Raw genomic sequence first — 15,112 nt, 5'->3', positions numbered from 1 at the left:
AAAAGTTGTATCTGGTTTTACACTGGGTAAGAATTGCATGATTAACATTGAAACCATGGAAGTATGCACTTATGCATACATAAGTATAAGTTATTGTTTTTGACTGACCCTGTAAACATAGTAGCAGTTTGAGAACTAACCTCAACTTATGATGAAATGTTTGAGTTTCCTTGGGTTTGCATTGTATTTATAAATGCTCAATGGCTAACTGTAAGAAGACTGCTACACCAATAGCCACTTTCACATAAGCTAATTCACATTTGAGGTAGATCAAAGAGTAAAAGTACCTATGTTGACATATCAACAGCAGGAGTATGAGCTCTTGTTAGATACTAATGTGAGCAATATTGGAACCAATTAAGAGATTATGAATGTAAACCATATGCACACTCACTAACCTTGAATTCATATACTGCATACAAGGAAACACTGCTTGCAGTTGTAGTATTTGTGAAGAACTACCAATATTACTTAAGTTGTTGGATATTTACCCTCAGGTGAATCAGGCATCATTTAAGTGGCTAATGAACTTTAAAAATCTGGAATTGATGTTCACACACTGGATCACAACACTGCAAATATAATATTGCCATATAGCATCATATGAGAGGACAATATAGAAATTAAACAGTGAGTCTATGCCCATTCATGAATGTTCTGATCTGAGACATAGAGTTAAGAAAAAGACATTTTCCTTACTGTAATGCAGAGCCTCAAAAGTTATAATTTTCCTTCATTGAAAATGTATTTCCAAGAGGTACTGACTTCCTATTACAACGTTAGCTATTCTTGTTCAGTACTGTCATCTATATGCAAATGGTTTTTACACATGCTACATGCCTTGCATTCCCCCTTTGTTGGAATTAGTATATTCCAATGTATCTCTCATACAAATTACCATGTGTCATCTATTAACCAGTAGTAGCATAGCATGCTGATGTAATGCATGTGACTCCCTCTACAATATTCTACAGAATCTTTACTTTGAAGTTTGACAGAAGATGTCAAAGAGAAGTGAAAAGAAAGGATGGTAGGAGGTAAGTACCTACCAGAAATTCATTTTTATTATGGGAAAATTATAACTTCTAATGCACAAGGTTAGCTAGAATCGCACATTGAGAAGGAGGAAGGATCATTGTGAGGGAATAACATAAGCACTCCAAAAGTATTTGAAGGATACCCCTCCCTGACAATGAGAAAATATATTTGAAGATTAGAAGAGGGAAACCACACCATTTGTGAGCCAGGTAAAGACCCATGTGTATAATTTGTAAAATACAAGGGCAGAAATTGTGAGGTGCAGAGTGGCTTTTGCATAATAGACTGTACTTAGCAAGTCAACTGCACCCAAAAACCAACTCATGGGTATCAACATCCAGTAATAAAGAATTAAGACCCACACCAATTACTGGATATGACACAAGGATCATAACCAATTCATCAATCTAAGAATTATTATCCAGCATCTAGAGCAGTAGTTCCCAACCTTTTTTATGCCCTGCACCCCTAAAAAACTTTAATATGTTCTCACACCCCTTACAGTAATTATTTATTTAAGAATAAAGGTGAAGATGGCCAAAACAAATGCTATCTTGCACCCCAAGGGGTGCGAGCACCCTTGGTTGGGAACCATTGATTTAGAGGATGGAATCAACTCGTGTGAGGATATATGTTGATTGGTTCACTCAAATCCAAAACCTCTGTGCTCAGAATGAACATCCCCATAAAGGTAGGGTGAGGACTCCCAACCAAAGGGGTGAACTGCATTTGTGATAGATCAACACTAGAGGAGACCTAATTATTCAGTAAGGTGATGGATGAACTCTTCTGTTTGTGTAAAATAATAGGCCACATCAACCAGTACAGTGACAGGCCAACTCAATGGTATTGTAAACAGTAGAAGGAGGCCACACCATCCACTAAGATGATGGATCAACTCCATTGGTTGTGTAAATAACATCAAAAGGCCAAATCATCTTGTAAGGAGATGGATCAACTCCATGTATTGTGATGACGAGGCTACATCAGTACAACACTACTGCTTTACTTTCAACTGAATGGTTCCAATCTGTTTCTTGTTGAAACTATTTAAAACAGTGTCTCTTTGGTTTATCCTGTTGCAGTTTAGAACTGGAAAGAGGTAAGCACTCCCATACTCCACACAAGAAAGGAGGGTGACAATGTGGTCGATAATCTGTAGGAATATCGCCACCAGAGACACTACAATGGGTGATACAAAACTATTTTGAAAAGTAGGCCATATTGAGCTATTAACTTAAAACATGGAAGGGATGGGTAGCTATGCTCTTCTGTTTAACCCATGCAGATAGAGCAAGATAGATACATTGGGAGTATGGTCTGGAATGGACATGCTTATGAAACAATTATTACAGAGTAGATAATCTTCCAGTAAGTTTTTGGAATACACCATCTCAATGTTAGTGTGTAGAACCATGGACAATACTGTATGAGTCAATCACATCAGCACAGTGAGAACAAACAGAGTAAAAACACTACAGTATCTGGAAAATTAAAATTATGGGAAAGAGCCACCTGATATCCAGAAAGCAAGGAGACTGAAAACCCACAATTAAAGAGCTAGTTGAGAAATTCCAGCATCTTAGCCACATTAGACTTGTCAGCAGAAAATTTCTTGCCAGCAGCCCAACAGTGGAAGACTTATCACTTGCACTGGTAACTCACATGGAAGATGGGCAGGTGGTGAGAGGAGCAGACATAGTAACCATGGAAATCATGGTTGTGCTGGCCAGTATGGTGCAATTAGTAGAAGCTGGCAAGGAGGGGAATGTATCAGGGAAATAACCCAATGAAACAATTGGATGAAAAGGTACACATAAAAGTATTTGTGGGTCCAATCCTGGCTGAAGGTATCAACAGCTAGTCTGTGAATGCAATACAGGTGACCAAAATAGTAGCAACTTGGTAGTTAGGCCCATACCAAATGCATCCAATTGACAATAACCTCTTAACAGGCAAAGGTGCCTGAAAAGAAGCAGATCTAATGACTACTCTATGGGATAAATTCAGTGTGGGCATGAAAGATGATACCTTACTAGATGGCACATGATATGTAATAAGGCAAACGTGATGTGCACAGGCCCAATATAGAAGATCTAAAATCCAAAAATAGAGATTTCTGAACCAGATGCCCCTTGATGGTTGATATTAACTACTACCATAAAGTTATCTGAATGATCCATCACCAAAAATTGACTAGCAAGAGAAAGAAAGTGATGTTATGCCTGACAGTTGTAACATAATATAGTTACCATCATCCAGACTGTGTTACTGAAACTAGCTGTAATTAATATATTTTACCTTTCATTATGCAAAAAATCATAATTTTTGTTTTTTACTTTGACATATTAGCACAATGTCTTAAAACATTATAACATGCTAAATGGTGAATATTTGCAAACCTCTTAGTTCTGCAGTAACACAATATCAACAAGCATAAGTGAAGTGGTCAAGAACAGCACTAGCAGATGCACAAGAACTTTTGTGCCAGTAACTAGAAAAAGCAGCCATAAAATGCATGAAATGATATGACAAGGTGGGTCTTGGAAATGAGTTTTCACCTTAGAAACTTAGTATGGCATAGCTACATGCTTGTAGCATGGAAGTCACTTGGCTCAGATTGGACTGGTTTTCTTTTAATACTTGGATAAGTTGGTCCTTTGAGGTATGAGTTCCACAATTTAAACAATAATAAAAGGATGAAATGTAATAACAAGTGGCTTTATTTTGCTGTGTTTATGACTTTCAAGCTACTGTTTTAGTTAATGCAGGTGTTTTTTGTTCAACCTTTTTTGGACTAATCTCACATATTTTTGTTGCATAAATCCAAGGCACTTACACAATAGTCGTTATAATTTAACTAGACCTTATAAAGGAAGAAACTTGTAGAGAAGTGACATGAAACTAATATTGCACACATGAGATTGGAAAAGATGTTACCTTCAAATTTGACAATATGTGAGAATGAGCCATAAGTAGCAGTGACATTGGATAATAGTTATTTTGTGATGAATCACACAAAATGAATTTTATGAAAGAGAGTGACTTGATGAAGATTTTTATTATTAACCAATATTTTAAAAGATGTAGCATGCTTTCAAGAACAAATATTTACTTATAACTAAAACGTAGCAGTAGGCAATTGCATCAGCTAAGTTGACACAGACTGAATTTACTGTTTCATGCTACTAGCACAAGAATTAAAGATCCATATAATAAAATCTGTGAAAGATAAAGTAATTCTTGATGACGAGAAACCCACTTGAATTAAAAATGTATCTCAGAACAGCTGGTATGGGTATTAACACTTTTACTGCTAAGGAGAGAACAACGTTTTGACCTTCCTAGGTCATCTTAACCCGAAGATGACCTAGGAAGGTCAAAACATTGTTCTCTCCTTAGCAGTAAAAGTGTTAATACCCATACCAGCTGTTCTGAGATACATAGATAAAGTAAAGATTTGCTGGCTGTAGTGATTGCTAGGTGTATGTATATCAAGCACACAGTGGAATGCTTACATTTTTGGAGTTGTTTCCCTTAGAGTAAAATAATGGCAAAATGCAGGTTATTTTGAAGCCATTTTAGAGCATATTTTACACTTTTGATAATCACACTTTCCAAAATTGTGGATACTTAATATTTCTCTTCAAAATTATACAACCAAGAATTTGAATACTCTCACCAATTGTTTTTGTTTTTGTATTGCTGGAGAAAACTGGGTCTAGAATGAAGCGTTTTAGTTATAGAAAAGCCAAACTGGACTACCTGTTGTATCCACTGAGAGAAATAAAACTCGTGATTTTAGCATTGCTAATCTGAAGATTTACCACAGTCCTATCAGTGGATAAAATCAAAAGTAAGCAAAACTGGCAAACTAAGTTTTTGCATATCTGTTTTAGAGGTGCATAATTTTAAGAATAAAGTAAAACATTTGCTAACTTTTGAAAAAGAGTAATAAGCACATGCATTTTACTACTAATAATCAAACTATTTAGACAGAGAAACTGGAAAGTCTTTAATTTTTTTTATTTTGACTAAAAACAACTACCATTATGTTTATAATAAAATATATATTGATAGACAACTTATTAAGTCACTTTGTATAGTTTTTTATATTTTTTAGTTTTTTTCAAAACTGAATTAACAAATTATATTGACTTTTTTGATATTTTGATATTGCTAGCTTACATAACTGTTCACTAAAGCAATACTCACTTATTTGGATAGTGTTGTCATGAAGTGAACTTTAAAATCTTGTGCAATCATATGTGTAAAAATATCAACTGGATCTTCAAACATGAACTTTTATTAATTAATATTTCTAATCTAAACAATATCTTACATGGATTTAACAACCATATCAGAGACCTCTAGAACTCATGCAGTGTAACAAATGAACAGTAAGACACCATTAGTCACTTCAGACTATTCTTGCACACATGCACTTGAGAAATCACTGATTTCTTTCTTAAAGTTCTGTAAAGTGCTGGCCTCCACTGTTGCTCATGGAGACTCATTTCATTAGCCACATATTTTGTTAAAAGAATAAAACTCTCATCAAACCTTCCCTTATTTTCCACTATTGCCCAGTGGGAATGCATAACCAGTCAGTACCACTCACTGGTACAAGAGCTTTGTCTGTGTTTAACCAAATAACAAGTTTAGGTGTTACTTTTCACTTACGGCTGAAAGGGAGGAGTTTGTGCATCACTGTGTAAGCCTTGGATCTTCTTATGTACAATCCAGTACACTACCACTCAGCCTCACTTGAATGGGATGTTATAAAACAATCACCAACAAAGTATACTGGAATTTAAGATTCAATAAAACATCAAATATCTGCATGATTACAACACAGGACCATCGATTACTTTTTATAAGAGTTAAACTTTACTTCTGTTCTGGCTAAATTTGACAGATGGGTATTAAAGTTCTTTAGAACTTCACCAAAAATTTAAAGTACTTTCCTTTTAAAGAAAACTATTCTCACAAACCACAATAGATTTAGTCTCATTTATATAGAAAACTTCCATTCTTCTATACAAGCACATAAATAAATTTCATTATTATAACAAAATCAATTCCTAAGCCTACTTCTATATAAAAAATATTTAAATGTAGATTTAACAAAATGCTACACAAAGATACAAAGTTTCACCACAAATTATAACATCTGTGTATATGTATAATATTTTTGAAATGCTAACTTAAAGACAAGAAATTTGTGGCATAATAACATCAGAGGTTTATTTCATATTAAAATTAGTAATAGCTTAACTTTACTTAAAATTAACTTAAGCTCTCTATAACAGTCACAAAAAAATGAATAAACAATTAAAATATTTGTGTTACTGTACTAAAATTCCATTCGAGCATTGAAATATTTATAAAATTGTACACAAATATGGTTTTAACCAGGAACTAAGTAACTGACTTGGATAAGCACATACTTGAACTTAATTATATCAGGATGTACAAAGGTATAATTGAAAATGGTTTTGTTCTTGTTTGTACAGTTCTAATAATACATTTTTTATTTTTTTAACAATTTCTGGTAAAAGATGGTTACTTATAGGGCATACTGGAAATTTCCAAGCTAAGTAATACACAAAACACAACTGATTAATGGTTCTTCAGGAGCATACAAGAAGAATGTTTTATTCACATAACACACTAAATCACCACATCTTAAACCCTTATGGTTGAGGCATCTCTAATTATGTAGTTCTAAAGTGTAACCAGCTCACATCTATCATTGTTTAAAGTGGTTACTTTCATCCAAATAAAGGGATTGACTGTCAATCTTATAATGTATCTGTAGTTGAAAGTGCAAAACATGTTTAGTAGCAGTACAACCCTCTTTTCCTCACTTTGATAAAAAAAATGAAATTTTATCTAAAAACACATAAATAAAAAAAACATAGTAATGTTTATGCATTGATAAAATTTCAATATACATACATACATACATACATTTGTAGTAAATACTTTCATATAGATCCTCAAATCCACTTCAAAAGATATCACATTTGGAGAGCACTACTGAGGGACTTTCTAGCTATATAATGTATGACCACTGAATTTGAAAAAACAAACTGAATAAGAAATTTTCTTGATAACACTAAATAACAAAATTTTTATTTTTTTCTTGTTCCTGGACAGAAAGTGTTATTTCCAAATTGCTTATGCTGAAAGTAAATGGAAAAGACCTACTTTTCTCTTCAAACTTTGCTTTTGTGACCTGGGTAATGAAAATTTCAAATTTACCCATTTTCCAGAACATTCCAGGTAGATTCAGTACTGAGTAGCTGACAGAGAATTTTCAAGAACTTTCAAGAATGTTGTAGAACTTGCAAGAATTTTCTAGAACTTTCCATAGTAATATTTAAATATAGGGGCTCACCACTCACTGCTTCAATTTAGTTCTAGCTGCCTAAGTGAACACATAGACCTATCTTATTTTATCAGAGATGGAATCACGAAACTGCAAGCATTTTCCAGATGAATTCTGCTACATACGGGGCCAATTTATCAGGACAAGAGCAGAAAAGTACTCTGTGATAGCATCTGCTAAAATGCGTGAAGCCTAAAATGCATATTTTGGCATGCCTTTGAGGGATCAAGACAAATTCTGGGCATCTCATTTTACTTGCGAGCACTGCAAAAAAACTCTAGAAGGTAAGACAGACAATTGTTGCTTGCTTGAATAATAAGATTTCATAGTATACAAATTTTAGACCTTTCAAAATTTAAATATCTTTTTTTTAATTTCCAATAGCATAGAAAAAATATCACTTATAAAATATTTTGCATGAACCTCTTACACATTAGTTGTGGATGAAATAAATTTATTCTTAATAATAACAATTTTACTTTGCTCTTTTCAGAATGGTACAGAGGGGAAAAGAGATTCATGAAGTTCGCTATTCCAACAATTTGGCATGAACCCACTAACCACTCAAACAATAGCTATTTCTGTATGGTAGACCCTTCAAAACCTTGGGCTGGCAAGAATGCATCTGCTATCATGTATCCAGATCTTCCATCATCCATCAACTCAGTGCCACACTGTCCTGAGCTCCCTGTACCCACTCCACCAGAGAGAAAGCAACCATCCTCAGAGGAGAGCAGGAAATCAGTAGAGGAGGTAGATGTTGAAGATTCAGATTACAATTTGAGAGTTGTAGCTGGTGAAAGAAACCCATACTACCCCAACAAAAGAGACCTCAATGACTTGATCAGAGATCTTGGTCTAACAAAGTCAAATGCCAAGCTTTTGAAGTCTAGGCTCAAGGAGTGGGATTTATTAGATGAAAGTGTGCAAGTCACAAGTTAGAGGAAGCATTACTGACATTTTTCAAGGTGAGCACTACCACAAAGAAATACTGGACTTTGAACCAAGGAGTGTATAACGAAAACATGATGGGAGACTATATTTGGGGACTGATACATGAAAGTGATTTACATTACAGTCGCAAATCTCGAAAAACAACTCATTTCTAAACATTTTTGTTCATTTTTGTATAACTTTAGTATAAATACATGCAAATCTTGATTCATATGTTGTTTTATTGAGATCTTATTTAAATGAAATTGAGCAAATTTTCCCGTTTTTACACAGAAAATAGGTTAATTTCTAAATTTCATTATACAGGTCACAAAAGCAAAGTTTGAAGGGAATAATGGCCATTTTCTGCACTTTTACAACATAAGCAATTAAGAAATAACACATACTATCCAGGAACAAAATTTGTGTTACATAGTGTAATTATATTACACACAAGTCCCTATTCTCCATTCAAAGGAACAGTTTACAACTGGGTTAATGTGGAGGGTATATGTCCCCCCAGTTCCACTGCTTATGTGGAATCATATTTTCATCTTATAATTCACCATTTAACATAATTTCAGGTAAACTATTTTAATGATGCACATTTTAGGACAACGTCATTATCTTATTTTTTTGAAATTATTTTGTAAGATAACTTTGTACATATCACATTGTTTATTCAACAGTGGATTTAAAGTCACACAAATACTTTGTTATGGACAACAATGACAGGTTAATTCTTAAAATCACGAATAATAAAATATGTTTGTAAAATTCACATTGCTCACTAAAGGTTTAATAATTTTTTAAAATGATTAATGGACAATAATTCTACCATTAACTTAAGACATATTTTCAGTTATAAAAGCAAGATCATCTCTAAGTTTAAAATTACAAATGTTTTTATAATCTGAGATAGAACTTTTATAGGTATAAATACAACATTTATATCATATTTATAACTGATAAAAAAAAATTACTACTCAGCAGATAACATCAGTAAATAAACTGTTTACTACTGAGAAACTGATAAAAATTGTTTTACTATCTTTGTTGACAATTATTGTCTTTAAGGTAGCAAAGAGATTAAGAAAGCTACAACAGGATCTTTATTATTTCAACATTTTGACTACAAGTCTCCTGAAAAATAACTGCAGACAAAATGTTGACAAAATAAAGATCCTGTTATGACTTTCTTAGTCTCACTGCTACTTTACTGTCCATTTTTTAATATGAATGATACTCTAACTAAGATCCTCTGTATGGTTACAGTTCCAAATCAGAAAACATGCTTTTTCTGTCATTTATCGCAAATGTAGTCACTTTCACATCCTATTTGGTATTTTAAGCAATTTTTCCCTGCAGTTACATAGGACAACATGTACCTTAAAAATAACCTTCAAAGTTTAACAGATGCTTTATTTTTCATAATACTACTTTACAACATCAATAAAAACTTTCAAGCTATTTTAAAATTTGTAATGCTTGCTATCTGTGATCAGTCTTACACATTGTTTAATTTTATCACAATTATTAACACATGATTGTACAGGAATGACACAGAAAGTTGAGTTAGCAACACAGATGCACATTTGTCTTTGAAAACAATGATAAATATGTCTTTTTTGCCGAGTTAAAAACTATTACTTTCCTGAATATCTTAAGTTGTAAATTTTCTCTTTCAATGCAAAGTTTGTTTCTTATTGTATCTTGAATGTCTGTGGAAAAACATTTACTGGTTAGTTTATCCTATCTCTGAAGTGGAAGCCTACTTCTGATGCACTTTGTGAAGCATTACACTGTTCACCTCTGCCACCTTGGCTTGCTTCTTGCGTACAAAGAGAATGACCAAAATACAGACTATTAAAAATGCCATCAGTGAGGCCACAGAAATTCCAATGATAGTGGTCATTGTCATTCCTATTATGAAAGAAAACAAAGGGTCAGAAAAACAAATGCAAAAAAGTGGATATCATGTCCCAGAAACAAGTTTTATAATACATTTTTAAAGGCTATTACATTAATTTCTAATCACTTGAAGCATAAATGGAAACTGACTTTAAACTGAGAATTGGTCAGATGCTTTTTTCTTGATGTACAAGTTTTATGAGGGATAATACACTTACTTTTTTTAAAATAATATGATAAAAGTTAATACTTGCCTCATTTGAAAATGTATCTATCAGAAATATATCTGTACATTGTTTAATTATCTTCCTCAGCATGTCTGCTTACGAAAGTTTCGTTCCACTAGCCTTGAGGCAGCTTTCACCTAATTTCACGTGGTTTTACATAAATTGTACAAATGTATGATGACATCATCATATGACAAAAGGATTCCACCTCCATACACACTAACTCCCCCCTATGTATTTGCATGTTTGAATCTTCATTTTTTGACAAGGCAAATAAAAAGATGCACCATGGAAGAAAAGAGGATGGGTGGAAATGTGTGAAGAGCTATCTATCAGAAATAGATTTTCAGGTAAGGAAAATGTTCAGTTTTGAGATAGCACTCCTCCTTACATAGACTAAATAGAATCCAATGTTGATATGATGGAGTGACTGGTGCAAAATTTAACTATATGAGTATTCTCCAGAAAGCATCCAAAGTATGTCAATGAGTTGTGACACCCAAAGGCAGGGGCTCCATAGGAATATACCTGTGGGAGGAAGCATCTCATTTTTTCCAGGGTAAATCTTTGACCCTAGGATAAAAAGAAAGAGGCATACAAATCAAATTTGTGTCAAATGAGGGGCCGAATTAAAACATGACTCTCTGAGTACTTGAATACAAGTTCTCAGACAGTCAATATGTGTTAGTGTGGTTGGGATTCATTCAGACTTTACCTTGTATATGTTCACACTGACTCTACCATCAGACTCTACATAACAAACTCTAGCTGTTGATGGAGAGCACAGTATTCATGCCAACAGGATTCAGATAAAATGTGCACATCTTGACTCAACTGGACAAACAGTAGCTGCAGAGGGAGGGAACATTAGTGTAGTAGTAGGAACTGATATAGGGTGTGGTCATCTAAACACTACTAAACAGACACAGGATGCAGGAGAAGGACATGTGAGACAGAGATATACAATATAATTGTATCGCAAATGCTCACCTCAAGTCAACTAAATAGATACTATAGAACAGGTTTTACCTTCAAGAGGAGAGCACTATATTATTCAATATTGCTCCATATGTATTCCAAGCTCACATCAACTCTAATGAACTGGCTTCAGCTGCATGAAGAAGGCACAGTCAGTTAGTGTGTGCTTGCCTCAACTCTGTTAGACACTCAACTCAGGTTGCTGGAGGAGGGCACAAGTGGCATGAGTGATGTATCTGATTTATATGAGGAACAACTCACACTATATTAATTTTTCATCACTGTCCCACTTTAACCATATTGGTACTCCTTGTTCTAGTCTCAGCAGTTGAGTTCCAGTTAGTGAGGATTCTCCACAGTCTACCACTTTAGCAGCGAAGAACTAGTAAGTGGTAAGAATATCTCATGTTCTACTCAAGAAGGGAAGGGAGAGAATTCACATAGGAGAGATCTGAAGAATTTGTATTGATCTTTATGGGTCCTTTAGTTTGAAAAGGTCTTTTACTGGAGATAACACAATGGATGACTTCAAAACTCTATTTTTAAAAGACAGCAAACAAATGCAAGAAAACACCTTCTTGATGCTGAGTTTTTCCATGAAACAGGTATGGTCTGGATCAAGAATAGGGTGAATATATATATATAGATATATGTGTATCAAATGGATACTTAAAATTATCTTGTTAAACAACTTTTCTAACAGTGGGCACACATTCAACCAGGACAGATGGCACAAGTGCCTTCTTTTATCCTGGCTTGATGTGAATTTTGTGTAGATACACATTAAAGGAAATACTAGCTACCTGATGGGATCCCATGTAATGAAGGAGGAGCTCTGAAAGATAATTAGTACTAACGTTCTCAAAGATGATGGAGTGACTGAAGAAAGGAAACCTGTTGAAGCAAAAAAATCAGGAGATAAAACAGCTCGAAGATGTAGAAAAGAAGACAAGTGTCTGGAGAGTCCACATGCCCACCTGGAGAAGTTTATTCAAGGATAATGACTAGAATAGATGTAAAAAGTGCAAAAGACTGATGAACTGAATGCAAAGAAAAGAGAAATAATTTATAAGCATACACATCCTGGAATGAAAACATCAATGGGGGAGACAACAGACCCATCACATAAGAAGGAAATAGGTAAATGAGAAAATATAGTTTCTATAATAGGGACAAATAAAAGTAGAGACTTTAAAAAGGAAAAGGTCTGTGATAAGGCATACTGAACAGCTTAACAGGACATGGGAGTTTAGCCAGGTGCAAGTGGTCCAACAGGCAAGAGAAGGAAGAAAGGGAAATAGAGGAGAAGTATGGGGTACCTTCCGAATGGTCAAAGTCTAAGGTTGAAAGAATAAGCCGAGGGGAGAAAAGTGTGGTGGGAGAGGATGCAAGAAAAATGTAGAAGAAACAAATAAGATAAATGGAAATCATAGAAGAGATGTAGAAGGAAACAAGTTAGAAGAGAAAGATGGTTCAAAAGTCAGAAAGTGAACAACTCAAATGAAAATTGTGCAAAACCTAACTGAAGTCTCAGTTGGGCATGGAGGACTAAAGAGAACAAAAGACCTGAACAAAATGGAAACACTAGGGAACAAAAAACACCTCTTGATACTCAGAAATGAGAAAGGCCATGGACAGGGCCACCTTACAACTGGAAAATGCTAAAACCAAGTATCCAATGACAAACAGTTGGGTAAGAAAAGCAGAAAGGTGGTACACATAATTACTGCCAGAAGGAAAAGGGTGAAGGAAAAACCAATGACTAAAAAATTCACTACAGACACTGTTAAAAAATGCTAGGCAAGAATGTAATGAAAATACTGCTACATTAGTGGAAGATCTAGCTTGAAAGGCAACAGATCAGACAAATTCCACACATGAAGGTGGAGTGAGGAATATTTCTCTGTGAAGACAGGAAGCATGAAAGTGAAAAGCAAGAGAAAGAGGGGGGAATAATGAGAATAGGTGAGGGAGGTAAAAATATCAAGTAGGTCAATAGTAAGGTGGACAAAGAGGCACTAATAACACTGCACAACAATTTTTTTGAAAAGTTTTGCTTCCTGAAAAGTTTTTGCTGATCGTGACAGGTGCCTGTGGGTATGCACAAATATAGTTTTGGTTTTGCTTCATCACATAGGAACTCTGAGAAATAGACAGTTATCTGTTTACCGGCAATAATGTATTTAATTGTGTTTACATTTCTAATACCCTATTAAGTTCAACACAATTAAAAGTGTTTTGCTCCTGCTTTTCATTTGTATTCAATGTCTGGTGTATCACGTTGCAGTGTCCAACAGTAGTCAGCAAGCATTGACAGATTCCAGTTGTCCTGATATCATTTTTCCATTGTAGCAATGTCCTGGTGAAACCAAGATTTCAATGAAACGGTACGTGATGGCCAAATTTGGACGTGATTTTCATGATCAGCAGCCAAAAATCTATAAGGAACAACCAACAGTGTTCAAGAAGCAAAAACTTTGTTGTGTAGTGTAATAAGACCTAAGAAACTGTGTGTATATCCAAAGCCTGACTGAAAAACTGACAGCCAGATTCTAAAGGTAAGAAATAGAAGAGTATAATAGAGGAGGCCTGGAGTCAGGAAGAATGGTCAAATTGTCCATGATGGACCTGTTAAAACAAGGGTAAATCTCACAGAAGATCTAAGGGAGTAGAGGCTATTCTGTTAATAGAATATAGACTGACCAAGATTGAAGTTCCCAGCAAAGGATGTGAATGGGCTCAAAATTGTATTGTTAATGCTCAAACCAAACATGTCACTGGAACAGGAGCCATAAGGAGGATTGGAATCAGGAAATTTATATGGAATAGGCTGGGTGAAACATGACCAAGTGTTTCATCAGTAAAGGCAGGTAGGGGAGAATGCTCGACAAAGAGCAAGTATGTCAAAAATGTTGATGTGGAGTGAACTCTTGTCAACATCCAAATGTTAGAAGTACTATACTCATTACAAATGTACCTTTATCAATTTATGAAGCACTGAAAAAGGAAGAGATCTGGTTTGAGAGGTGGTAAGGGAATACAAGAAGAAGAATCAGCAGGGTCCAGTCATCAACACATTTTCTTAAGGAGGCTCACAACAGAGTAGATAGGACTCTAACAGAGAAAACCTGTGATACACTGTAGGAGATACATGAGAACTTACCTAGAAAGGTATGAAGGATTCTTGGAAAGCCAGAGTCCTCACAACAAAACTTCTCATGCAGGGAGAAAATGAGAAGCATAAAACAGGCAAAGAAGATAAATTGAAATCATTTGAGATGAGAGAAGAAAACACCTAAAAGTACAAAACAATGAGTAGAGGTGAGAGTGGACTTAAATCTCAAGATTATTTCCTCACAAATTGAGTAGTCACCCTAAAATAAAGGAGGTGGAAGAAGAGAAACAACTGAAATTATGCTAACAAATATAAATAGTCAAAGAAAAGACAAGGAATGGGATGACAAAAATAAGACAAAGGAAACAGAGACAATGGGCCTAGAAAGATGTATATGAAGGTGTTTGACACATTGACTGTGGCCAACTGCAAATTAATTGAAAAAGACCATATTATGGGGTCATAGAGGGGAGAAATGGAAAGAAAAACAAAGAGAAGAGAAGTGAGAAAAGAGAC

At 34.6% G+C, this 15,112-nt stretch overlaps 1 protein-coding gene across 1 annotated transcript in view; it reads right to left on the bottom strand.

Annotated features, from left to right (window-relative positions):
- Positions 1 to 9,299: 9,299 nt before the first annotated feature.
- The window catches only part of LOC143248359 (uncharacterized), a 34,713-nt gene continuing 28,900 nt past the window's right edge, over positions 9,300 to 15,112 (bottom strand). The window contains exon 22 of the mRNA XM_076496720.1: positions 9,300 to 10,288. Coding sequence (XP_076352835.1) covers positions 10,137 to 10,288 — 152 coding nt within the window. The 3' untranslated portion in view covers positions 9,300 to 10,136. The remainder of the gene's footprint in view (positions 10,289 to 15,112) is intronic.

The sequence above is a fragment of the Tachypleus tridentatus genome, chromosome 4 (assembly GCF_004210375.1).
Source record: "Tachypleus tridentatus isolate NWPU-2018 chromosome 4, ASM421037v1, whole genome shotgun sequence".
NCBI lineage: Eukaryota > Metazoa > Arthropoda > Merostomata > Xiphosura > Limulidae > Tachypleus > Tachypleus tridentatus.
Note: the sequence above shows the minus strand (reverse complement) of the source record. Positions and strands in the feature narration are given on the sequence as shown.